General features: G+C 34.5%; 1 protein-coding gene across 3 annotated transcripts in view; it reads left to right on the top strand.

The window, feature by feature from the left end:
* GALNT13 (polypeptide N-acetylgalactosaminyltransferase 13) overlaps positions 1–26,595 on the top strand; it is a 593,991-nt gene that overhangs the window by 433,769 nt on the left and 133,627 nt on the right. For all 3 annotated transcript variants that reach the window (XM_054562685.1, XM_054562683.1, XM_054562684.1), the window contains exon 9: positions 9,509–9,689. In XM_054562685.1, coding sequence (XP_054418660.1) covers positions 9,509–9,689 — 181 coding nt within the window. The remainder of the gene's footprint in view (positions 1–9,508; positions 9,690–26,595) is intronic.

A 26,595-nucleotide genomic window follows, 5' to 3' on the forward strand; every position in this document is an offset into this window, starting at 1 on the left:
ATGGAATCTTACCATTTGTGATGCACAGATGGATGTAGGAGGACTTATACTCAGTGAAATAAGTCAGATAAAGACAATTACCATATGATTTTACTCATGGTGGAAGCTAAACAACAAAACAAATAAACACAACAAAAATGAACTTGTAGATATAGAGAACGAACTAATGGTTGACAGATGGAAGTGGGCTAGGGGACTGGGTGCAAAAGGTGAAGGGATTAAGCACAAATTGTTACTTATAAAATAGTCATGGAGATATAAAGTACAGCATAGGGAATATAGTGAATAATATTGTAACAACTACATATGGAGTCAGATGTGTACTAGAATTATTGGGGGATCATTTCATAAAATATGTCAATGTCTAACCACTATGCTATACACATTAACCTAATATAAAATAATATTGACTGTCAACTGTAATTTAACAATTTTTAAAAAACATTTTTTGTAGAGTTGTATGATTTCTATCTAAAAATATGATCTCTAAAATTGGTTGTTTATATAAAGAAATTAATCTGAATGTTAGAAATCTGGGAGAAAACTTAATCAACCTCATTGGCTTTCCTTTTACATACGGATTTTCTTAAGACTCTCTAGATTGACTTGTTCCAATTTCTACACTCAATTTGTGTTTATTTCACACCCAGAATCCAGTTTTCCCATTCCAAATCTGAGGCTTTCTTCTCCTTTTTATACCAATAATAATTCCGTTGTTTAAAAAGCACCAGATTACTAAGACCTGGATGGATTTTCAGGCATGTTGAATCCATGCTAGCAACTCAGGTGAGCACATGAAGGTCACTGCAGTTTGATGGATGAGTCTTCATCTTGAGATATTCTGATATCAACATATGACTCTAGCTCTAGAGACCTCTTCAAGATCACATAAATCTTCCCAGTGATTCTCTGAAGTGAAAATCAGGCCAAGAGTCAAACAAATTAAAGAAGACACTCCCTGATCAAAACAATGAAAAGGAATAACTAGTGAGTTTCATGTCAAGAATGAATAGAAAATGCCTACTGAAGCCCTTATGGCTGCCCCTTTTGAAGTAAGACCTTTCATGCCTTTTGTGTTTGTGTCAACCTGGTAAGGAACATAATGCCATCAGGATCTCAATAAAGATTCTTTTGGACTTTGTTTCAATTGTAAGAATTAAAGGATTTGCCATCAGTCTATTTGAGTGTGTATTAACAAAGTAGATAATTAAAGTGCTGACAGGGATTATTTGAAACAAACAATGAATACAGAAAGAAATATTTTGAAAATTAACTCACCAGTACCTTATTTTAGTTTTCCATTGTCAGAACTAAGAAAATATTAAATTTTGTTCCTAATTCCATTTTTAATCCTCACCTGAAGAAATGTTTATTAATATTTTAAAGAGAAGAAGGAAAAGAGAGACAGAGAGAGAAAGAAAGTGAAAGAGAAACATTGATCAATTGCCTCTCATATGTGCCCCAACCAAGGATAAAACCCTCAGCCTAAGAATGTGCTCTCACCAGGGATAAAACTTGCAATCTTTTGGTTTATAGTTGACACTCCAACCAACTGAGCCACCCAGACAGTGACTAATTTCATTTTATGAGACACATTTTGCATAAGCTATGTGATTTTTCAGATTTTGCTATATCAATATGAATAGCTCAATCAATCAATTATCATGTATTAAGCACCAATGTGAACTAAATATTTTTTAAACTTTGAAAACACTGATATAATGGTATATTAAGTTCTGATGTTTTTCACTATGTGTGAATTATACCAATTTCAAAAAAGTAAATTTAAATTTCATGTAATGATGAAAGTCAGTTTCATAAAGTGAAACGTGATGCTTCTCAAAAGGATAATAATATGGTTATGGAGATAAGACTAAAATATAGATATGTTTTATATCTATCTATCTATCTATATATATATATACACACACACACACACATAAATACACACACGTGAACATTTCACAATATGGCAAACTATATAGAAGTCAGCTAAATGGGGTGAGGTGGTATAAAGATAAATCTAAAGGCTATAAGTCAGTGGAAACTGTGACCAGTGAAAGTTAATAGCATAGTTAAGAACTGGTTACTGGAAGAAATGTATGTGAGTTTGGCCTAATAGGTAGAACATAACAGAAAGGGAAAGCATGTACATTAACTCTTAGTTTTAATTCCCCATATTATGTCAAGTTATTACATTCCTCTCTACTCTCTATTTCCATTGTCATCACTCTGGTCGAAGTCATTATCATCTTTTCCTAGATTATTACAATAACCTCTTAATAAATCGCTCCTATTTGCTCCCTTCCAATCCATTTTTCACATAAAGGTTAAGTAGCTTTATGTGTGTCAGGTTGTCTTAATAGTCACAGCAACCCTGTGAGGTAGATGCTCCTAGTTTTACATTGTTCCTGCAACATGAAGCACAGAAATATGAAATAACCAAGTTCATGCTGCTAATAGGTGGCAAAGGTAGGTGGCAAATCTCAGGAACTAGAGCCCATATACTTGCAATCTTTGTGCTATATGCCTCCCTGGTATATTGTTGTTTGTTTAGGCCAAAATAAACAAAGACTTTGTGCCAGAGATCGTATGTGTGTGGGAGGGGATGGGGGATACATATTAGTATAAAAACAAGCAGCTGCGTGAATTTGGCACAACAGGTATAAAATAAGAAACAGTAATAGCACTAGAGCTGAGATTGCAAAGTTGAAGTTTATGACGTTTACAAACTTTTATTAAAATGTCATTCTGATGCAGGTGCCAAGAAACATGAAAAGAATAATGTGTGTTAGTTAATTGTCTTCTAGCTGGAAGAAGAAAATCAAGAAGATAATCAAATAAGCAATGGGCATTTTACATTTTGTTTTTTTTTTTGTTTTTTTTTTTAATTAATTTATTTACTTTTTAAATACATTTGTCTCTGCCTTCCCCCCACCTCTTTCCCTTGCCCCCTCCCACCTTCCCTCCCTCAGCTCTTCCCCTTTGGTTTTGATTAATAACTTTCTCCATCATCAAAAACCTTTCATAAAAAATATCTGGGAGCAAAGAAAAGTAACTAACTAGCTTCAATCCTCTGTGGATAAAAGGACAGTTTACATTTTATACATGGTGAAATTTGCTTGAGAGTGTACGATACACAAATATTAATCAGTTAGAAAGCTAAAAAATAGCAATCAGTCGTGCTCAATGATTCAAAGTAATTTGGACATCATTTGTTCATGTTCTAGTTTGGACATCAAGTGTCCATGTGGATGAGACATCATGTTTTATTCAGTGTATACTGTTTGTTCAGACACTGTAAAATAATTTCAGAGAACAAAATGTAGTATTCTAACTGGAGACTAATTGGCTATTTTTTTAAACTTAGTACTTTACCTAACTTCCTAGACATTGCTATGGTAATTCCCAAAAAAGTAAAGTTCAACTTAAGTAAACTTAAATACTTCTAAAAAGCAAGAATAATCTGATAATCAACAGATATCTTTTTCCCTGAACAACAACAAAAAGTTAAGTACTGTACAGATAATTTAGTTCTTCCCATATGAAGTGTCAGGTGCAGTGCATGATATACAGGCTCATTGAAGTTTTAGGATCTGGTTATTGTTATCCTTATTTTTAACAGGAAAACCTTGAAGACTTAAATAATTTTCACAAGTATACAGAGTATCTAGAGACAGAGTCACTAGACAATTTCTATTTGCTTATCTCCAAGCCCAAGTTCTTGATGACTATGCCATACTCTCCCTTCCTTCTTTTCTTCATTCCTTCATTCCTTCGAAAACATTTTTTGAAAATGTGCTAAAGGAAATTATCATGGTAGCCATAGGGACTCTACTCATTTTGAATTCTTTTCACTTTAATATTTAACTATATTGTTTTCTGGGAACCATATCTACTAAGTGCACAGTAACTACCTGATCAATGTTTGACCAATGAAATGTTTAATTTTTATATTAACTGGGCATTTCATGACAATATCACTCTAGTTAATGTGTAATGTTATGTATTCCTACCTTGATCTTTTCATTTCCGTGCTAATTTGCAGTAGAGACTTTACCTGGGAAATGCCATATGAATGTTTATCCACATTTGTGAGCACAGATGGCAATGGGAGAAGCACTCACTTTTGTCCGGGAGTCAGTAGACTATGGCTCACAAGCAAAACCCAGGCCAGTATTCCCTGAGTTAGGAAAGAGTTACCTCCACCTCTATTATCTCTTCTAAATGTGTTTAAGAACTGCCTCCATCTGGGAGAGTTAAAATCCATGACAGGTTTTTCTTCTGTCTTGTAAATCAGCAATCGCTATTGCATTATGCCTATACGTGTACACACAAAATCTCATTGCAAATTAGAAGGATAACCCAAAATTATCACTTTCATATGTTCGCACCCTTACCTATTAGGAAGGAAGGGAGTGAAACCATTGGGACACTACTTTTAAAAGATTTTAAACTGGGTATCATTTTCTCTTTTTGTGTGTATGTTTAGAGAACATAGAATCCATACACCTACCAACCAGGGTAAGGGCCAAGGGGGGCAGAATGAAAATAAGAGGCCCTCACTTCCACAACCACAGTGCCAATCCGTGTTTGCAAAAAGGCAGATTGGGAACCCTGAGGACAGTTGTCAATCACTAATTTATATGCAACAGGGCTTACTGAATAGTCTGAATTTAGTGGTACACAAACTAAAAATGACTTTATTTTTTTCTCCAATCAGTTTCATGCTTTGAAGAGTATTCTTTATAACCCTGATGTCATTTGGAACAGATTCTATAGCTTTCTGGTCACCTTCAGCTATTAAAAAACTAGTAATGTTCAGTTTAAATATTTGATTTCATAAGAAATATATTGCTCACATTCTCTTCTTTCCCTAGGCCCATGCTGACAGAAGTATTGGAAGGGTTTTCCAGGTTGCCAGGCCCCTAGTATATAAGATCAATCACAGGGGGTAGAGAATGGCAGGTCTTAACATATGTTTTATGATGGCTGCCTATTGTTATCTCAGTATGGTTCACTTGCTATTTGTGACCTCCATTTGTATGATAGCCTTCTATACAAGGTTTTATTGTTTACTTAAAAGTGTCCTCAGATTCACCCCCTCCACCCTCTGTTATTCAAGGGCTTTTTGGAGAGGGAAATTTTTGTCTCTCTCTGACCCTGTAAGGTCCCCTATCTCAATGGAACATCTGCTTGTGATCTACCATGTTGATAGTCCCAAAGCTCTTTTTTTTTCTTCTCTCTTCTATGCTCTATAAAGTTTGGAAACCAGTAAAGTCTGGTCCACTTGTCTCCAAAGACCACTCCCAGAGTCAGAGCATCAGTGGACCTGCCAACTGTGCTGGAATGAGCTGTGTGGTAAACCCCAGACCCCCTTCGGTATTCTCTGTGTCAGGAGGTGCCTTCATTTTTCTAGGGATATGTTCTTCCCCGCACCTAAGGCTTTCCCACACACTCGCTCACCACTTGTGCTGTGTTTCAATCACAGTGCCATGGTAGAAATGCAGATTTTACTGCTCATAAATATCCAGCAGGGAGGGAAATGCCAGTCTTCCTTTTATTCACCTCAGTGTCCCTATATAACTAGGGTGAAGGAAGAAAGAAACTCTTCATATATACCTAATCCATAGAAGAGGAGAGAGAGTTTCACTACTAACACTGCATTCATGACAATAAAAAGAAAATCTTAAATCTCTTCTCAAGTATAACACATCATATGCTATTTCTTCTGAATTTGAGTCACCTTGATGAATGGCCTGGTCACTGTACAAATACTAGAGTGCTTCACTAAATCACATGTTTTAACAGAGAGATAATGTATACCTACTTGTATAAGATATTAAAAATTAAACTTGGCCCTGTCCAAGTTGTTCAGTTCGTTGGAACATTGTCCCACCACCAAAAGTTTACTGGTCTAATTCCTGGTCAGGGTAATACATAGGTTGCAGGTTTGCTTCCTGGTTGGGGCACATACAGCAGGCAGCCTAGCAATGTCTCTCCCTCACATCGATGGTTCTCTCTCCCCTCCAACCCCCTTCTTCTTTCCTCTCTTTTTAAAATCAATAAATATATCCTAGGGTGAGGATTTAAAAATAGTAATAAAATTGTATTATTTAGCAACATTGTTTGTCATAAATCATCAATCATTTCTAATGTTTGCTTCTGTTGTGACCTACAAAGTACTTCCTCAATTCCCAAGGTATGTCAAATGGCACTTACATATCATTTTATTAAACTACTCTGCGTGGTTTGATACTCAAAGTATTTCTATAAAAATTTCAATTTAAAATCCCTCCAAAATATGTCTGTTAAATATTATCATTCTGAGAAGGTTGCCTTTTTTTATATTAATCTTGATACTTCATTGTACCATTCAAACAACACACAGTGATACCTACCATGTAACAAGCACTAGACTTGGCTCTGGGACGGCAACAAGGACTAGACATCTCCACTGCTGTTTCTAGAGTCTATATTCTAGTTGGGGGGAAAGTGCATAGCCAAACAAATAAATAAATAAATTGCATATTATGATGAGAAATGAAGGATATAAATGGAGGTTGCTATTACAGAACAAAACTGGGATGAGGTACTTTAAATATGGCAAATAGGGACAATCTCTGGGATGAGGTGATGTTTTACCTGAGATGAGAAGTTTGGGGAAGAGGCAGTCGGATGACAGGCAGACAGAATTGTATTCCTGGTATAGGGAGAACAGTGTTGGGGCTTTGGTGTATGATCTGTTGTTCTAGGAAATGGCAGAGGGCCAATATCCCCAGTTTTCATTGACAAAGGGAGAGAATTATGTAGGGTCTTAGAAGCCCTGTTAAAGGATTCTTGTTTACATCCACAGTGCAATGAGAAATCATTAAAGGATTTAAGCAGGGAAATAAAATGAAGTGATTAAATTTTTAAAGACTACTCTGATGTCTCAGTACAAAACAAATCATAGGAGAGCAACAGTGAAAGCAGCAAGACAATTAGGAGTCTGTTGCAATCGACAGACAAGAGATGTTGGTGATTAGGACAAAAATGGTGGAACTGGAGACAGAGAGAGAGACGATATACTGATACTTATTTTATAGAGAGCACCACCAGGATTTGTCGATGGGTTGAATATAAGTAATTAAAGAAAAGAATAAATCAGTGATGACTTCTGGGGCTTTGGGAGGATCCTGGTTTTGTTTGTTGGTTTGTTTGTGTTGACCGCCTGGGTGAATGGTGGCACTATTTATTGATGATTTTTTAACAGACTGAAAGAAAATAAGACCTGACTGATAGATGGGGATGCATTGGCAATTCCACTTCAGGAATGTTTATGTGGATGTCTCTGCAAGAGGAGATATCAAGTAGATGTTTGATTTCACAAGTCTGAATCCCATAGAAAAGGTCTGGGCTGAGAAGTCACTGTTGAGGTTGTAATTAGTGAAATCATATGTAAAATAGTAAGAACAAATAAGACTACCAGGGAAATGAATAAAGAACAATGAAGGCCAGCATTTAAGTAAATGTTTAGAGTTAAAATATATAAACTGGAAAGTAGTTGGACAACAAACCAGAGCATCCAAAAAAGGTGTCTGCTATATATTCATCAAGGGAAACTTGTGATTTCCACCATGGCAATTTTGGGGAAGCTAGAGAAATATAAAGCATTTCATGATGAATAGAAAAATGGATGAAAATGGAGCAAAGGAAACAACCTACATTGATAAAAATTTTATGTTAATTAACAGTGAGAGGGAACAGAAAAAAAGAGATGTTGAATGGAAATATGGACTGAGGAATGGTGTTTTTGTTGTATTTTGTAACTTTTTAAATGTTTGTCTCTTTTTTAACCTATTTGAAAGATAGGAGATTTTAAGTGATATTATGTGAAGATGTAATCTAGTAATGAAAGAAAAGACTGATGTTTCAGGAGAAGATTAAGGGGAGAACCAAACCAGTGAAGTCTTTCAGGCAGATTTAAGGGATATGATCTAAACTGACAAGTGTGAATTTGTCTTTGATAGGAAGACCAACTTCCTCCTTTCTAATAGTAACAGAGAATGTAAAGCTGTATGTAATTACAAGAAGATTTATAGTTTTCATGCTAGAAAGATGAGAAAGTTACCAATTAATTAAACACATTAATTATTTAAGAATGAATTGTCCTGTCTTTTGACGGGAATGGCAAATTCCAGTCTTCTTTCATATCACATTCCAGTGTTTGATTGGAACATCTTTTCTGTTAGCATCACGCTATTTAGAGAGTTAGAAAATGAGCAAAGATATATGTAATACACAGAACATTGTTGATGAATACAACTTGTTATTTAGCATCTTTCGTCTTCTGGTAAAAATGAATGTCTCATAGCGCTACACAATCCCAATAGTAGCCCTCTTTTAAGATGAATATTACCTGAGAAAACATTTTCTTGAATTGGTTTCTCTAGAAACCATCTGAGAAACCAATTCAAGAAAATGTTTTCTCTAAAGATATGTAACTCTTCTTGCAATAGGAACAATGTTAGCTATAGTATTAAAACAAGTCCTTCCAATTACATATAACAATCATGAGGACTTTGTTTATTGGGATAAAAACTGTAGTACTTATAAATCATGTTATAAAATGAGTGCGTGTAGTATACATATGTCATATATATGTATTTAAGTAATATGTAGATATATTTGTCAACATAAAACACACACACATACTATTAGTATAACCTATGGCTATACATTTAATTTTATAGAAATAAATGTTTTATGGGTACTCTATTTAATAGATAACCTCAACTTCTCTGTAAATCTAAGAGAACAAGAAATATATTACATAAGTCTTCCAAATGACAGTGAAGTAGACAATTGCTTGTAATATGGTGTAATCAGTTCTTCATAAAGACATGTTTAAAGTACAAAACTCACACAATTTAAAATCTCAATACTAAAAAGGAATGATCTTGGAGATGAGCTTTGAAGGATGCATAGATGTTGAGGAGATATAAAGGAGTCCTACCATATTTTAATAAGAATAATAACATATCCAAAGGCCTTATGATATAAGTGATACAGACAAATGGGAACTAGTGGTCATTTAAAATTCCAAATGGATGCCCTGTGCTAGATTGATTTTTTTTCCCAGATCAAATTTAGTTATTGAAGATGCATCTAACATGGACAAATTCATTCATTCATAGCAAATTTTGGATACCAAGTGTCTGTCTATTAAATAACAATTAGGTTAACTACTGGAAACAGAAAATTAGATAGTCTAATAAAGACTCATGAAAAAAATTACATCTTATTTCTACGATTCTAATGTTACAGTATTTAAATATTGAAAGTTCTTCCAAACTAGAATCTTTTGCCAAATCTAAGCCTAGTAGTTCTAAATTACGTTCATCCAATGATTGCTTGAACTGTATAAGAACTGAAGATTTGGCTTTGGTTAACCTCAGTTGCTTTTCAGATAGTATGAGTACATTATCTACAATAATTGTTTTATAACAATTGCCCTTTCCCCCAGATTTGGCAATGTGGAGGCTCGTTGGAGATTGTGACTTGCTCCCATGTGGGTCACGTTTTTCGGAAGGCAACTCCATACACTTTTCCCGGTGGCACTGGTCATGTCATCAACAAGAACAACAGGAGACTGGCAGAAGTTTGGATGGATGAATTTAAAGATTTCTTCTATATCATATCCCCAGGTAAACAATTCTGACACTTTCTTTTCTCTGCAGGAGAAAACATAATTTTAAATATGTTGAATATGTGTTTTATTATTGTTGTTATTCTACTGTATTTTTAATAAAATGTTATCACCATAATGTTACAGAAAATCAAGTTTGAAAAAGTTGTACTATGAAGTTAATTTTCACTTAAAATGAGAAATACTATACTGATTTTAAATGCCTCACTATTCTTTTTTGTTTGTTTATTTGTTTCTTGGCACAGCATTATGCTAGAAAAAAATAGAGCAAGCAGTGCACAGAGAGATCCAAATTTAATTAACATGTATCAGGTCATTTTAAGAAAAAAATGCTTTTTTCAAGAAAAGGAAGCCTTTATTTCTTTGTTTCACAAATTAAACTGGCTGAGTTGGTAAAAAATGTTGATAATGCTTCAGTAGAGATGTTCTCTACTAACTTATTTTCTTCAATAACTGACTAGGGAAAGAATAAATGATTTACAGAAAAAAAGAAAATTAGGCAAATATTTTAATTTAAATTATATTATTTTTAAAGAATATTTAATAATTAAATTACTCATCAATAGATATGTGAATAAGCACAATAAAATGTTATACTACTTTAGCTACAGAGAAAACTGGAGATGGAAATTGAAGTAAATATGTGCTATCACTGGGTGGTGGGATAATGGGTAATTTTATTCTTCTCCTTTTATTTATCTATATATTCTAAATTTTCTTCATGAAATATTATTTATATTTTAAAATTTATTTTAAATGAATTTTAAAATTAATTTTAGTAATGTATTAAAATTTAAAAAGAATTTCAAAATTTATTTAAAAGAAAAAGAAGAAAGCCTGAGAAAATCTCATTACAGGGTTGTGTGATTAAAATTATTTCACTCTTTATAATTTTCTAGAATTTTTAAAACCATCATATTACTTATTAAAAAATGACTCTAAGACATTGCTTTTAAGAAAAAAATGAAGCTCAATGAGAAGATACAAACAAGAGGAAGATACAGGGTTGCCTTCAAGATCTCAGAGTCTAGACAGAGACCAAAGCATAAATTAATATAACAGGAATTCAACTACATTGATAAAATAAGCTTTAATGTTCTATTTTGATAGTTTCTGTGCAGATCTGTACAGTCATCAATGTCTTTATTATGTAACCCATAAAAACAGCAAAAATCCATGTCCACATCCTCTTTCCTATATCATAATTCTATTACATGGCTTAGAAAAGGCTGTTTAGTTTCTAATTGGCAAAGTTTGATTTCTGAAAATGTGTATGAGGCTGTGAAAACTCTTATAGATAAAGAAGGGAGTGAGCATAGTGAACGTCCTTATAGGGAGTGGCGGGGGTGGGGGCAAGGGGGAGGGTCAAGGAACATGTGTAAAGGACATGGACAAAGCCACAGAGGGGAAGGACTGAGGGTGGGAGGTGGGGCTGGATGGGGCAGGGGAGAGTGGTGGCAGGTAAATGGAGACAAATGTATCTGAAAAATAAAAAATAAAATAAAATAAAGATCCAGCATTATTCTATAGAAAAGAAAAATCAGAGCAATGCCTGTATAAATGTGTGATTAAGAGAATTTTGTCACACGTTGCAACCTCTTGTGTGTTGAGCAGCTATTGCCAGGCCCATTATTTCATGCTTAGATGTATTTCCCTTCACAGTGGAAAGCCAGGCCAGATGTTCAGAGTTCAGTTAAGCAAGAGTATGCAAAATTCACAACAAGGCAGTGGCACTTACAAAATCTTTTCATTTTTTTGACGATACTTTTTGAATTCAAACCATTACTTGTAGAAATATATAAGTTCAAAGATAAAGAGCAACGCAGTAAAAAGATGTGGTATGAGTGATTTTATATTACTTACATTTAGAAATGTAATTGAAATAATTGTAACATATGTATTATATTCCCTCGTGATGAATATTTTTTGTGAAAAGTGATGTGTAACTCTTCTGTATAACTTCCCATTGAGTGAAAACAGCAGATAAACAGTGGAACCATTTCTGAAACTAATGAAATGACAAGCTTTAGAGTTTAAAGAATGAAAAATAATGCTTGTTATCTGGAACTAATCACACCTTGCTACTCAGCAGGGGCTGTATATTCTGGAAAGCACAGTTTTTATGTTACAATAAATATCATTAGGAAAGTTACTGTTCATATAAATTGGGCTCACTTAAATCCAGAAGGGTACCTTGGAAAGCAGGGAAAGAATATTTGGGGAATAGGGTGAAAATATCTAGGAATTTCCTAAGAGGCATTTATGTCTCAGATAGAGCATGGCTGAACATGGAACCTGTCCGCTGTAGTGTGAGCAGAGAGAAAATCAAAATCCTGAAACATTTAACTGTTTCTCAGTGGAATAGGAAGAGAAGTAAGCTGGAAACTAGAGTTGGATGCCTTAAAACAATTCTAGCCCTGGACAGATTTCAGATCATCCAGAAACAGATAAAGTGTATTTCGTGGAAGCAGCCAGGAATCTATCATATGAATGGTGTCTAGCCATTTGGAGTGGATAACTATTTTTGTCATTATTGATAGTTCCTGTTGCTTTCAAAATCAAAATCTTAGGTTTCTTTGCTATTGTCTAGAATTGTTGGGTTTCTATTTTTCATCTCATTAGGTAACAGGTAAGTTTGTAAAGAGGGAAGGTGTTTTGAAAGGAGATCGGGGGCAGACATGCATATACATTCATACTGAGAATTATATGCTTTATTATAATTGTCAAAAACATACATGTTTATGAAGAACTCTAAAAAAGTTTATATTGAACCCTGTTTAATTCTTCTGAACCACTGTGATATTCTGGCTAAGGAAATTGTGTTAACACTCTAGAAGCACCTCCATGTATCTGTTTATTTATCTAAGATGTTTTATGAAAAGAATCCTATTTTTTTACACACGGATTTTTATACTAAATCTTATTCTTCACTTATGCAGTTATTAAAGGTGTGATTTTTAAGTACTGATCCTTTATGAATTGAATTCTGACAACAGCATTGCTTCCTTCCAATATGCTCTATAAAATATCCACTTTTTAAAAAATCTTCACCTGAGAATATGTTCATTGATTTGAAAGAGAGAGGAAGAGGAAGAAAGAAAGGGAGCAGAGAGAGAGAGAACCATTGATCTATTACCTCCTATATCCACTTCAGCCAGAGAACAGGACAATGCCCCAACCCACTGAGTCACCTGGCCAGGTCAAAATACCCACTTTGGATTGGCATGGTTTCAAAGCTGCAGGGAATAATATGCTTTCCAGAGAGACGAATACACAGTCTGAGGCAGATAGAGCTGAAGTATCTCTGAAGCCAACTAATAAATATGATTACTCTCTGTATCATATTATTTCATTTTTATTATTATCTGTATATTCAAAATAAGTAGTTCAGAAACATGTATTTCCAGAGCTTAGTAACTTTCCTGTCTATGCAGTCCTTGAAAAAAAATAGGCAGAATAGTTAGAAGAATGAATAAATGAATTTAAAAGGGAACCACTTCTATTTCTTTCTACTGAATTCTCTATTGATGTCAGTCTATATCAGAGAGACTCCTCACAAGAATTGCAGCAAATTAGAAGCTTTTGTCCCACCTCTCTGATCCAACTCCTGGTTAAGGACTCACTGGCAAAAGAATGGGGAGAAGGACTCTCCACATATCTGGAATATTTATTATTCCTCTGAGTTTGCCATCAAAAGGACATTCCATTGGCTTATCCATGTGCTTAGGGGTTTATGATTCCACCATAATCATAGGCATACACACTAATATAATCTTATCTTCCAGGACTAAGATAAAGTCTAACAGGCACAATTTAGACAGATAGTAATGTTCTCTAATAGAATAGCATAATATAAGGGCCCATAAACTCAAAATATTACTTTTCCATATATTTTTATCTTTCTCAAGATACCCATTAATTTAAAGTTAAAATGGGATATGTAAAAAAGTACATGTGAATTAATTTTATCTGATTAAAAAAATGCTATATGTTCTGATTGTTTTGGCCCATGCTCATTAGCCATTGGTAGCACCTAATGTATCTCCTAAGTGGCTATTAGAATGAAGAGTAGAAATACTTTGAAATAGTACTAAAGAGTACATTTTCAACACTTGTTTAGTTCGATTTTTGGATGCCTTTTTAAGAATGCAAGTGCTATAGCCTCATAGATGTTTAAAGCCCTGTAGGTTCTAAATCATGGGGCAGATTTTGCGAGTCATTGTGCTGTTTCAGCTTGACCTAATCTAATTGTCCTAGCAAATCCTTTGAAATGATATGTTGTAAGAAGACACCACTCTTCACAGAACAGCCCACTATAAATGGCAGCATTCTTTTCTTGTTGGTCACAGGTAAAAAGCTTAAGAACGTTGAGTGTAGTTACACTAACCATGTATTTGAAATGCTGGCTGTTCTATAAATACATATCGATCTTCGTTTCGGGGGGAGGTTGATTTCTAAATGTGTATCAGTTGACATGGTGATTAGAAGCAGCTGTTCTTATATAACCTCCAGTTATTCTTCCTTTTCTTAATGAACAGCTTGTGTTCTTGTTTTGAGCAAAAACAAATTGATAATAAATTTTAAAGACTCCCAAAACATACTTTTAAAGATATTTATGTATAGCTGGGGAAACAGTATTTTCCTTTGGCAATATTGTAGTATTTTGATCTGTATTCCAGGTATACAGCATGCATTTATAGATTCGTGAACTTGTTTTGAAGGTTATCTGTTTGTTAACCTTCTAAAAATGCTTTAGAAAATCAGCTCATTAAATGTAGTCTTCCTTAGCAACATCTTTGGATCTTTATTAACATTAAAGGCCTATATTCATTTCTATCTCTTGGAATTTGTATCTGTAAAACACAAATGTTTCCTAGTATGCTGAATTTTAAACAACAATACTTAATAACCAGCCCTAGAGCCGAATTTATAAGTCATAGAACTGTGGTTTCAGGATGATTTAATAAGCCAAGGTTTTGATGTTTCCAGCAAAATGTACAGCATGCACACTTTTTAATAAAATAATTCAAGGATATCGGTTTTTTCTTGGGCTAACATGGATTCATCTTAAAAGACTTCAGGACTTCTGAAAGTAAAGTACATTTGTACCTGTGAATTTTGAACTTTTATTATTTAATAAAAGCTTTTTCAGCAGCACAAACAATGGTATCACTGAATGAATATAATATTATGAGGAGAAAATTCTGTCATTTTAATATGCTGTAGTATAAAAACACATAATTCAATTATCTGTGTGAAACCTTGAAATGTTAAATGTTGAAATAAGGGATGCCAGTTATACTTAATATTATTGGTATAGTGGAGACAGACAACTGTATTTCCTTGCTAAAACCAATCACTTTGAATTCTTTAATTCTTTAAGGCTTTATGTCAATTCTTATTCTTAATACTTTATTGGTATTTTATGGGTATTTATTTGTATTTTTTATATCTGTGATATGTATCTGCATTATGCCAAGTAGGGGGGATACGAACATATAAGATATTGCCTTTGCTTTTAAAGAATGAACTGGCTACATCTTCACAATTAGCTTAAGTGAAAAATAAGATTAAGTGCTTAGTACATAGGGAACACATTGTAAAAATTAAAAGAGGTACTTAATATGAACTGCCTACATTTTCCTTGACTCCTACTTCTCACTCATAAACTTCAAAATCAGCCTGTTAAGTTCAATCATCCTTGTCCTCAGACTCTTTCTTCCTGCCTCCAGATAACCTCCCCACTGTCCTGATGGGTTTCCCTACCTAAAACCTTGCCCACATTTCTCCCACCCGTATGGTGCTGCTGGAGAACTTTCCTAAAAGAAAATCTCATTTGATGTCTCACTTACCTAACAACATTTTAACGATTTCATATAAAGTCACAATCCTGTGTGATCTGGCCCTTGCCCACTTTTTCAACCTTTTGTCCAGCACTTTCAACCATAGCATTTCGCATACCATAGCTGAATCCAGCTCTCCTTTGCTTTTAGGTTTTTGCAAGTCTAAAACAGCATGATTAATTAATGAATGTGCCACCTCTGCATAAAATAACATCATCATCCACCTGCATTAATCACTCGGGCATCAAGTTTGATATAATTTTCCCAGGAATTCCAATAGCTCCCTGGAGTTCTCCCATTGTAGCATTTACATATTTTTAAAAGTATTCCTTTCTTCACTAATATATGTGAATAATGTGACTATATATTTTTTTAATTTATTTGTTGGGTTTGTTTTTAGAGTTCATTGTACTTAAATCTGTTTTTTTAAATTTTATTTACATATGATAGAGGCAAATAAAATATATGTTTCCATCACCATCAATGTTTCCCTTCACTAAAATAACCCTCCTTTGATCAGTTGATGTAGATCTTCCAAACTTCTCTTTTATGTATTTGCATTCATAGACAGAGATATACACATATGAGTAAATAAGATCATATAAGTATTGTTTGTTGTATATATAATTCACACAGGATTATATAATTTCACTTTGCAGCCAAATAGTATTATATTTCATAGATGTATCAATTATTAAGTTTCAGTTGTCTGACATTATAAAAAATTACAGAAGCATTTCTTGTAATATCTTGTGAACCTGAGAGAATATTTCTAAAGAATAGTAGCATTAAGGAAGAGAGCGCTGGTGGCAGACTGCCTGGATTAGTTCAAATGCTGGCTCTGTGTAAGCTCTCTGTACTTATTTAGCCTCCCTGTATGGAGTTTCCTCACTGTAAAATGGGAATTATAATAATAGGGCCTTTAACATAATGTTTTTTTGAGACTGAAATGAAAAAATATATATATAAAGCATTTATAAGAATGGCTTTCTTATATTCACTGTTAATTAAGCATTCACTGTTAGATATTTCTGATAGTATTAGCTATACATATTAATAGAAGTAGATTTATTGGATCAATGGATAGTCACACATATATCATGGTAAATATTTTCAATACTTCCATCTAAAAAGAATAACCATTATTACTCTCAGGAACAGTGCTTGAGCACTTAGAGTATACTGTTGACACTCTAAATTATCTGTTCTTTTTATTTTTGCATATATATGTGACACATATATGAATGTGTTTATATACATATTTGCATATATATCCTGTTTCTTTTATTATATTACTACTAGGCCTGAACATCTTTTATTTTGCCATTTTTATTTGTATTTCTTCTTTTCACTCTTATCTTTGTTAATTTTGCTGGTGGGTATTTTCCCCCTTTGACATATTCATAGATCTTACTGTATTCTGGCAATTAGTCTTTATTATATACACTGCAAAGGCTTCTTCCCAGAATATTACACATATTTTAATTCAACTGATATACAAAAATATTTTTTAAAAGGTAATTGTTGAAGTAAAATCTGTCAGCCTTAGCCTTTATGGCTTTTTGGATTATTTTTGTTAAAACAGTTTCTCCCACACCTGGCATATGTCAGGTGCCCCAGAAATCATAGGTGAATGATTTAAGTTTCAGTTGAATAGAATGCATGAGATTTCCTTCTCTTCAGTAGTCAGTGTTCTTTTTGGACAATGAGCATGAGCTGAATGTCAGAATCAGAAAACTCTCCCTATAAAAACCTTCTTATTTTTATTTATGAAGCATAAATAAATTCGATATAGCAAGGAGAAAAATAAAGTACCTAGGAATAAATTTAACCAAGGAGGTAAAAGACCTATATGCAGAAAACTATACAACATTGAAGAAAGAAATTAAGGAAGACACAAATAAATGAAAGCATATACCGTGCTCATGGGTTGGAAGAATTAATATCATCAAAATGTCCATACTCCCCAAAGCAATTTATAGATTCAACGCAATCCCTATTAAGATACCAATGACATATTTCACAGAAATAGAACAGACATTTCAAAAATTTATATGGAACCATAAACGATCCCGAATAGCCTCAGCAATTTTGAGAAAGAAAAACAAAGTAGGAGGGATCACAATACCAGACATCAAACTCTACTACAAAGCCACTATACTCAAAACAATCTGGTACTGGCACAAGAACAGACCCATAGACCAGTGAAACAGAATAGAAAGCCCAGAAATAAGCCCAGGTCTCTATGGGCATCTAATATTTGACAAAGGGGGCAGAAGCAGAAAATGGAGCAATAATAGCCTCTTCAACAAATGGCGTTGGGAGAGCTGGACGGCTACATGCAAAAAATTGAAACTGGATCATCAGCTGACACCATACACAAAAATAAACTCAAGATGGATAAAAGACTTAAATATAAGTCGCAACACCATAAAAGTCCTAGAGGAGAACATTGGCAGGAAACTCTCAGATATCCCACACAGCAATTTTTTCACTGATATGTCTCCTAAAGCAAGGGACGTAAAGGAAAAAATAAACAAATGGGACCTCATCAAAATAAGAAGCTTCTGCACAGCTAAAGAAAACATCAGCAAAATGAAAAGGGAGCCAACCTAATGGGAAAATATATTCACTAATGATACATCAGATAGAGGTTTGATCTCCAAGATATATAAAGAACTCACTCAACTCCACTCCAAGAAGATGAACAATCTGATCAAAAAATGGGCAAAGGACCTGGGCAGATGCTTTTCCAAGGAGGAGATACAGAGGACCCAGAGACATCTGAAAGGATGCTCAGCATCACTAGCCATCAGAGAAATGCAGATCAAAACCACCATGAGGTACCACCTCACACTGGTCAGAATGGCCATCATAAACAGATCAACAAGCAATAGGTGCTGGCCAGGCTGTGGAGAAAAGGGAACCCTAGTACACTGTTGGTGGGAATGCAGACTGGTGCAGCCACTGTGGAAAGCAGTGTGGAATGTCCTCAAAAAGCTGAAAATGGAACTGCCTTTTGATCTAGTGATTCCCCTGCTGGGACTATACCCTAAGAATCCCAAAACGCCAATACAAAAGAACCTATGCACCCCAATGTTCATAGCAGCACAATTTACAATAGCCAAGTGTTGGAAGCAACCTAAATACTCATCAGTAGATGATTGGATCAAAAAATGATGGTACATATACACAATAGAATACTATGCAGCAGAAAGAAAAAAGGAACTATGAAACTTGGCGACAGCATGGATGGAACTCGAGAGCATTATGCTAAGCGAAATAAGCCAGGGGGCGAAAGACAAATACCATATTATCTCACCTATAAGTGGAACCTAACCAACAATACAAAGATGCAAGGAAAATAAGACCAGCCACACTGAAAGGAAAAGAAATCAACAGAGACAAGAGGGAAGGAGGGAGGGGGGGCGGAGAAAAGGAAGGGAAGGGGCAAGTCAAGGAACATATAGCAAGGACTCATGGAGAAAACCAAAGGGGAAGAGCTGAGGGAGGGAAAGAGGGAGGGGGCAAAGGAAAGTGGTGAGGGGGAGGCAGAGACAAATGTATTTGAAAAAATAAATTTAAAAAAATAAAGCAAGATACTTTGAAACACACACAAAAAAGTATCAGCTATAGCAGTTAAATTTTCAAAAAATCTATTAATGTAATTCTATCACTTCCCATTACAGTAATTATCTCTAAGAATTTTGAAAGTATGCTTCATAAAGTTGATAAGCAGATGGTATCAATAATATTTATTGACTGTTACAAAAATACTGAATTTGAACTGGAAGGGTGGTCATTGTATCGTCAGAGTCTTTGATTAGCCAGCCAGCAGCTATTTCAGGAAAAAAGAAAAAAAAACTCAAATAATTTTATTCTTATCAAATCTGAATAGTTTCAAAGTATTTCTAGAGTGAAAAAGTTAAGTTCTTATATAGATTTATTCACAAATAATCACTGCCTTCTAGGGTTTAGATACCAAAGTTATTCATACATCTAGTTTTTACTTCTCCTTCAAACAAAACCTGTATAGTTCCAGTCTAATTGATTACTTTGTGTGTGTGTGTGTGTGTGTGTGTGTATACAACTGATGCAATGTTCTGAAAATTCCAATTAGTATATTCTACTCCAATTGGATTGGATTGGTCATGATTAATTTTTACTTTTTTAAGGCTGTTACACTAAAGTAGGAAATTTCACCATTTTTCAAATTGGTGTAAGTGATTAAGAAGACTTATGTAAGATGCGTGGATTTTTACTGTCAGGAGTTAGCTGCATTTTTGTTTGATATGAGTATTAAATATGAATTAAACATGACTTAGGTATATTCAGGGGCTTTATCATACCTACTTTCATCTTGTCAGTTAATCTTCAGAGTGCCCCCATTTCATTACTTAATTTTAGCATAACTAACACTGAATGGCTTAAAATTAATATAATTAATTACATGAAATTTCAATTCTAATTTGAACTGAATTGAAAGGATCACTCAGACCCTTGGCCACATCGTTACATAAAATGATTGCCGGTCAGGCGGTTACAATGATTGCAGATTTCTTATTGCTGATACTCTCAGGCTAAGTCTCCAGCATTAGGAGCCCTGGTGGATCATCTTTGCTTGGATTTCTATGTTATGCTCATCTTTTAGCAATTTTAAGTAAAATATGAGTTATGCTCTGGAATTATTCAGTTACATATGATTTCAGCAAGGCAAGCAGAGTCCAGGACAACTCTTACAGAACTAGCAAACCCCATCTTTTCTAGATCTGGTAATGACACGAGGGGGATTAAACTTCTCAGATGTGCTAAATTGAGACTCTTTAAAATGGCCCCTTACAAATGAAACAAACAAAAAAAACTAACGTCTCATTCCTACCAGTAATTAAACTTAATGACAGATTACCTCGGCATTCTAATAATTCACATTCCCTTGAGAGTACCCATCCTTTGGCTTAATAATGCACTAATTAACCTAGGAAATACAAATTCTGTTTTTATTACTTATATATCCAATGGTGTTAGATGTGGAAGAGAGATTTAACAAATAGACTTTCTGCATAATTTTATCAAAAGCAGCATAGTATGCAGTAACTACTATTAGTGTGGAATTGTCGATGCTTAGAAGTGGATGGCCACCATAAATGATAACTGCCTATGAACCACCTGGTATGAGAGTGCTGTGTTATATTCATGTGCACAAATACACATAGAGTCACTAATGCATAGTGAGGTATCTACTAATTCTGTACTGATTGTCTAGAAATTTTCATGTTTAAATTGTAGGAGACATGAGCTAAAATTAATAGATTGTTGTATTGGGTTGGCCAAAAAGTACATTTAGTGTTTTCCATAAAATAAAAGACAATTTTTTTCATTTTCACCAAAAACGTACTGTTTTGGATGTTTTGAGTATGTTGGCCATTGCCTGCTATTAGCTTCTAGTGGATGGAGGTTAGGGATGCTGCTAAACATCATAAGACGGCCCCACAGCAAAGAATGATTTGGCCAAAATATCAATAGTACCAAGAAACTTCGCAAAGCACTTTTGACACATTTGATCAGTCACAGCACCCTCTCGAAACACTGCACAAATCTTTTTTTGTGTTTCAGTTGTGCTTTTACCTCTCTTGAAATAATAAAGCATAATACACTTAAAATGTTGCATGTTTTCTTCCACCTTCAATATTAAAATGGCTACACAAAAATCCACCGATTTTGCTAATTTTTTTAAATGCATGCTGATATGATGGCTGTCACAATACAATCTAACAAAATTGTTTTGAATGACGTTAAAAAAAAGTAAGCACTATTCAGCACTTTAGCTGACTTTAGTTTTTTCTGTAAAAGCCATCGTACAGAACAAACTAAATAAACATTTTGTCCAACCCAATATTTTACAAATAGATTTAAAGTAAAACAATAATTAGGTCTTATCTAATTATTTGCCTATATCTTTGGTTAATGTGGTTCAGCAAGCAAATTTTGAATTATATTAATAGCAATTTTTGTTAAGGTGTATTCTAAACATATGGGAGCACTGATAAACTGTACCTAACAGTTAAGGCTTTCTAATTTATACAGTTGAAAATAAGATAAATGAAGATAGTGATGGTGTTCTTATTACTGAAAGGTATTCTGTCAGAACTGTCATCACTAAATGAGCTCCATTATAACACTCATTTTAATTTTTTAAACTGTTATGTGTTATAAACTTTGTACATTCTTGGTGCAAAGTCTCTGAACAAAATTTGAAAACTGTGATCAGTTAGGGAATTTTATTATTTCAACATACTTATGCTTTCAATAAAAATCTTTTTTGGAATTGATGAGTGTAGATCCAAGTGTCTGAATAAGTTATTGAATTGATCAAAATCAACAACAAATTAAATATAACTGTATACAACTAGCTTTTGACCTATGGAAGGAATGGAGGACTTGATTGGAAAGCAAGGTATGAGGAGGGTAGAGTGTTGAGCGACCTTCTCCAGTCTCACTCCACAGCTTTTTTTAATTTTTTTTTTTATTTTAAACTTTTGGTCTCTTTATTTATTTTTTATAATTAATTTATTTATTTATCCAAATACATTTGTCTCTGCCTTCCCCTGCCCCTTCCCCTCCTTCCTCCCTCAATCCTTCCCCACTTTGGCTTTGTCCATGAGTCCTTGCTATATGTTCTTTGACTTGCCCCTTCCCTTCCTCTTCCCCCACCCACCCCTCCCTTCTTCCCTCTTGTCTCTGTTGGTTTCTTTTCCTTTCAGTGTTGCTGGTCTTATTTTCCTTGCATCTTTGTTTTGTTGGTTAGGTTCCGCTTATAGGTGAGATCATATGGTATTTGTCTTTTGCCCCCTGGCTTATTTCGCTTAGCATAATGCTCTCTAGTTCCATCCATGCTGTTGTGAAGTGTAGTAGTTCTTTTTTTCTTTCTGCTGCGTAGTATTCCATTGTGTAAATGTACCATAATTTTTTGATCCAATCATCTACTGCTTTTTTAATCATCTCTCTGATGCTGCTTTAGCTGCCCTACATATGAACCAGGGAGGCTGAAAAAAGCTCTTTCCTTCTAATTTTAGGTGCCAACCCTTCTGGTACTGAAAGCCAGATCTTTCTCTGTACAAACCTACATCATCCAAGATTCTAAATTTGATTGTGAACTGCATTTCAGATCAGACTCCTGGGGACAGTAACATTGAAAAGATATTTTCTTTTCTGATAAGAGTTGCTTGATATTTTAATTTCCCATTTTCTTCTGGTATTTATTGGCCTCACCCTGGAAAAGCCTCAAAAAAAGATGGGAAAGAAAATAAGTAACAAACCACCTCAGAAAAAATATATTAGCATCTAGCATCGTTAACATGCTCTGCTTGCTAGTTGTCCAAGTAAATGAAAAATGAGGGGAAATGCCAGTATCTCAGTTAGGCAATTATTGGGAAAGAGGACAGGGATGGGGGGTGAGGAGGAAGAGGAAGAAGAGACCCTGGGATTGTAACCCAGGAGTCAGCCTGGCTACATTGTGATGAAAGGCACTAAATCTGAATTAAGAGACTTGGAACAATAGTAGTGAATGCCCACAGATGGCACTTAGGGTGTGATATTCATTGTCAGCCTGTCTTCCTTGTTCCTATACCAGGTTTCTTGCCAAGTGGCCCCTATTATCCCATACCTGCTTCCAACTCTTTCATTCTACCATCTCTTACAAATTTTATGCTACTTGACTATAACCAACAACAGTGATTCATTCTCATCCTATTTTTTTTCTTGGAATTTCCTCAAAAAGCTAAAAATAGAATGGCCTTTTGACCCAGTGATTCCACTGCTGGGATTATACCCTTAGAATCCCAAAACACCAATTCAAAAGCACCTATGCACATATAATCTCACCTATAAGTGGAACCTAATCAACAAAACAAACATGCAAGGAAAATATAACCAGCAACATTGAAAGAAAAAAGAAACCCACAGTAACGTGGGGGAAGGAGGGAGGGGAGTCATGGGGAAAGGAACAGGAGGGGTCAAGTCAAGGAGTATGTATGAAGGACCCACACACAAAGCCAAAGTGAGGAAGGATTGAGGGAGGGAGGTGGGGGTGGCTGGGGTGGGGGAAAGTGGTGGGGGGAAAATGAAGACAAATGTATTTCAACAATAAAAAAAATTAACAGAAAATATTTTAAAATTTTTATCAAACATACACACATGCATTAATACAGAAGTAAAGTCTAAATCCAATACTATGTAATCTGAGACAAGTTATATAATATCTTTTTGCCTCAATATCTGCATTTATAGAGTAAGAATTTGAATAAAACTTGGAGAATCTCATTTTTGATATTTTAAGATTATCAATTACCTCATATATCCCATATTTGTGAGCTTTAATGAAATAAAGTATATGAAGATATTAGAACTTTATTTGAGACATACTAAGGACTTAGTTATAAATAATAATAATAAACATCTGAATAAAATAATATAAAGAACCACTGGTCAATGTCAAATATGTAGCTATTATTTTCAGAAAAGTCATTATTTAAAATTCATTGCTAAATGGCAGATCTATGAAAAAATTAGTTGTATAATAAAATGACACTTTTTATATAAAAAAATACTTCTGGCTTCCATCAAAACAATCTTTTTTAACTGAGGGCAGAGATTATAAAGTGCTTCAAAAATCTGATGAAGTTTATAGAACTATTCTCAGTCAGAAATATATATATACAACTTTCTTCAAACAGATTTAAAATTCATAGAAGCTTTGGTTCCCATATTTGGAATTCACAGGAGGCCAGGACCCTAGGTTTAGCTTTTTACTTGTTTTCGTGATCAAAATTTAGGATTTACTCTCTTAACTTTCATATTAATATATTGTACAGCAGTGTTAAAAGTAGTCATCATTCTGCACATTACATCCCTAGTACTTATTCAATTTGTAACTAGAAGTTTGTATCCTTTGACCACCTTTCTCCTATCTCCCCTCCCCAACCACTCTCCTCTGGTGACAATGAACTTGATCCCTTTGCTATGAGTTTTTGTTTTTTTTTTAAGAGTCCACCTATAATTAAACAGTATTTGTTTTTTCTCTGTCTGACTTAATTCACTTAGCATAATGCTCTTAAAGTCCATCCATATTGTAGCAAATGGCAGGATGTCCTCATTTTAATAGCTGAATAATTTTTGTTATTATTAACATATATTCCACAACTTGTTTAATTATTCATTCATCAGTGGGCATGTAGATTGTTTCCATGTCTTAGCTATTGTGAATAATGTTGCTAAGATTATGGGAGTACAGATATCTTTTTGATTTAGTGTTTTCATTTTCTTTGGATATATTCCTAGAAGTGAAATTCCTGGGTTATATGGTAGTTCTATTTTTAACTTTTTGAAAATCTTCCATACTGTTTTCCATAGTGGATATAAAAGTTTACAATCCCACCAACAGTGCACAGGAGTTCCCTTTCTTCACATAGTTGTCAGCTACCTCCTGTCTTTTTGATGATGGCCATTTTAACAGGGGTTAGGTGATATCTCATTGTGGTTTTGATTTGCATTTACATGATGACTAGTGATGTTGAACATTTTTTCATATATGTGTTGGCCTTTTGTATATCTTCTTTGAAGAAATGTTTATTTAGGTCTACTGCCTATTTTTAATTGAATTATTTGTGTATTTTTTGCTATTGAGTTGTATGAATTCTTCAAAATTTTGTACTTCAACAAACGATCCAATCAAAAACTGGGCAAAGGACCTGGGCAGATGCTTTTCTAAGGAGCAGATACAGAGGGCCCAGAGGCATTTGAAAGGATGCTCAGCATCACTAGCCATCAGAGAAATGCAGATCAAAACCCCCATGAGGTACCACCTCACACCGGTCAGAGTGGCCATCATAAACAGATCCACAAACAACAGGTGCTGGCGAGGCTGTGGAGAAAAGGGAACCCTAGTCCACTGTTGGTGGGAATGCAGACTGGTGCAGCCACTATAGAAAGCAGTGTGGAATTTCCTCAGAAAGCTGAAAATGGAACTGCCTTTTGATCCAGCGATTCCCCTGCTGGGACTATACCCTGAGAACACCAAAACGCCAATACAAAAGAACCTATGCACCCCAATGTTCATAGCAGCACAATTTACAATAGCCAAGTCTTGGAAGCAACCTAAATGCCCATTAGTAGATGATTGGATCAAAAAAATTATGGTACATATACACAATGAAGTACTACGCAGCAGAAAGAAAAAAAGAAGTACTAAACTTTGCGAAAGCATGGATGGAACTGGAGAGCATCATGCTAAGCGAAATAAGCCAGGGGGCGAAAGACAAATACCATATGATCTCACCTATAAGCAGAACCTAACCAACAATGCAAAGATGCAAGGAAAATATGACCAGCAACACTGAAAGGAAAAGAAATCAACAGACACAAGAGGGAAGGGGGGGCAGGGAAGGGGAAGGGAAGGGGAAAGTCAAGGAACATATAGCAAGGACTCATGGACAAAACCAAAGGGGAAGAGCTGAGAGAGGGAAGGTGGGAGGGGGCAAGGGAAAGAGGTGGGGGGGAGGCAGAGACAAATGTATTTAAAAAGTAAATAAAAAAAAATTTAAAAAAAAAGAAAAAAAATAAAATTCTGTCTGATAATTTCAAAAAAAAAAATTTTGTACTTCAAAATTAACCCCTTATTGGATATAAGACTTGAAATTTTGCTTTCCATTCTGTAAATTTTCTTTTCACTTTGTTGATTTTTTTCTTTTGCCATGCAGAGACTTTTAGTTTGATGCAGTTCTACTTGTGTAATTTTGATTCTGTTTCTTAGGCATCATATCCAAAAATTCATTGTGAAGACCCATGTCAAGGAGTTTTTTTCCTATGTTTTTCCTAAATATATCAGGGTTTCAGGTCTTACATTAAGTCTTTAATCTATTTTGAGTTCTTTTTTATGAGTAGTATAAGATAGGATCTAGTTGTTTTGTTTTTATACTTTTTTTACATGTGAATATCCTACTTTATTCTTTATCAGGATTTCTTAGGCTATTCAGTGTCTTTTGTGGTTCCACATAAATTTGAGAG

This window comes from Pteronotus mesoamericanus, unplaced genomic scaffold (assembly GCF_021234165.1).
Source record: "Pteronotus mesoamericanus isolate MK-2021 breed Mesoamerican mustached bat unplaced genomic scaffold, CSHL_Meso_final scaffold_651, whole genome shotgun sequence".
In the NCBI taxonomy this organism is placed as follows: domain Eukaryota; kingdom Metazoa; phylum Chordata; class Mammalia; order Chiroptera; family Mormoopidae; genus Pteronotus; species Pteronotus mesoamericanus.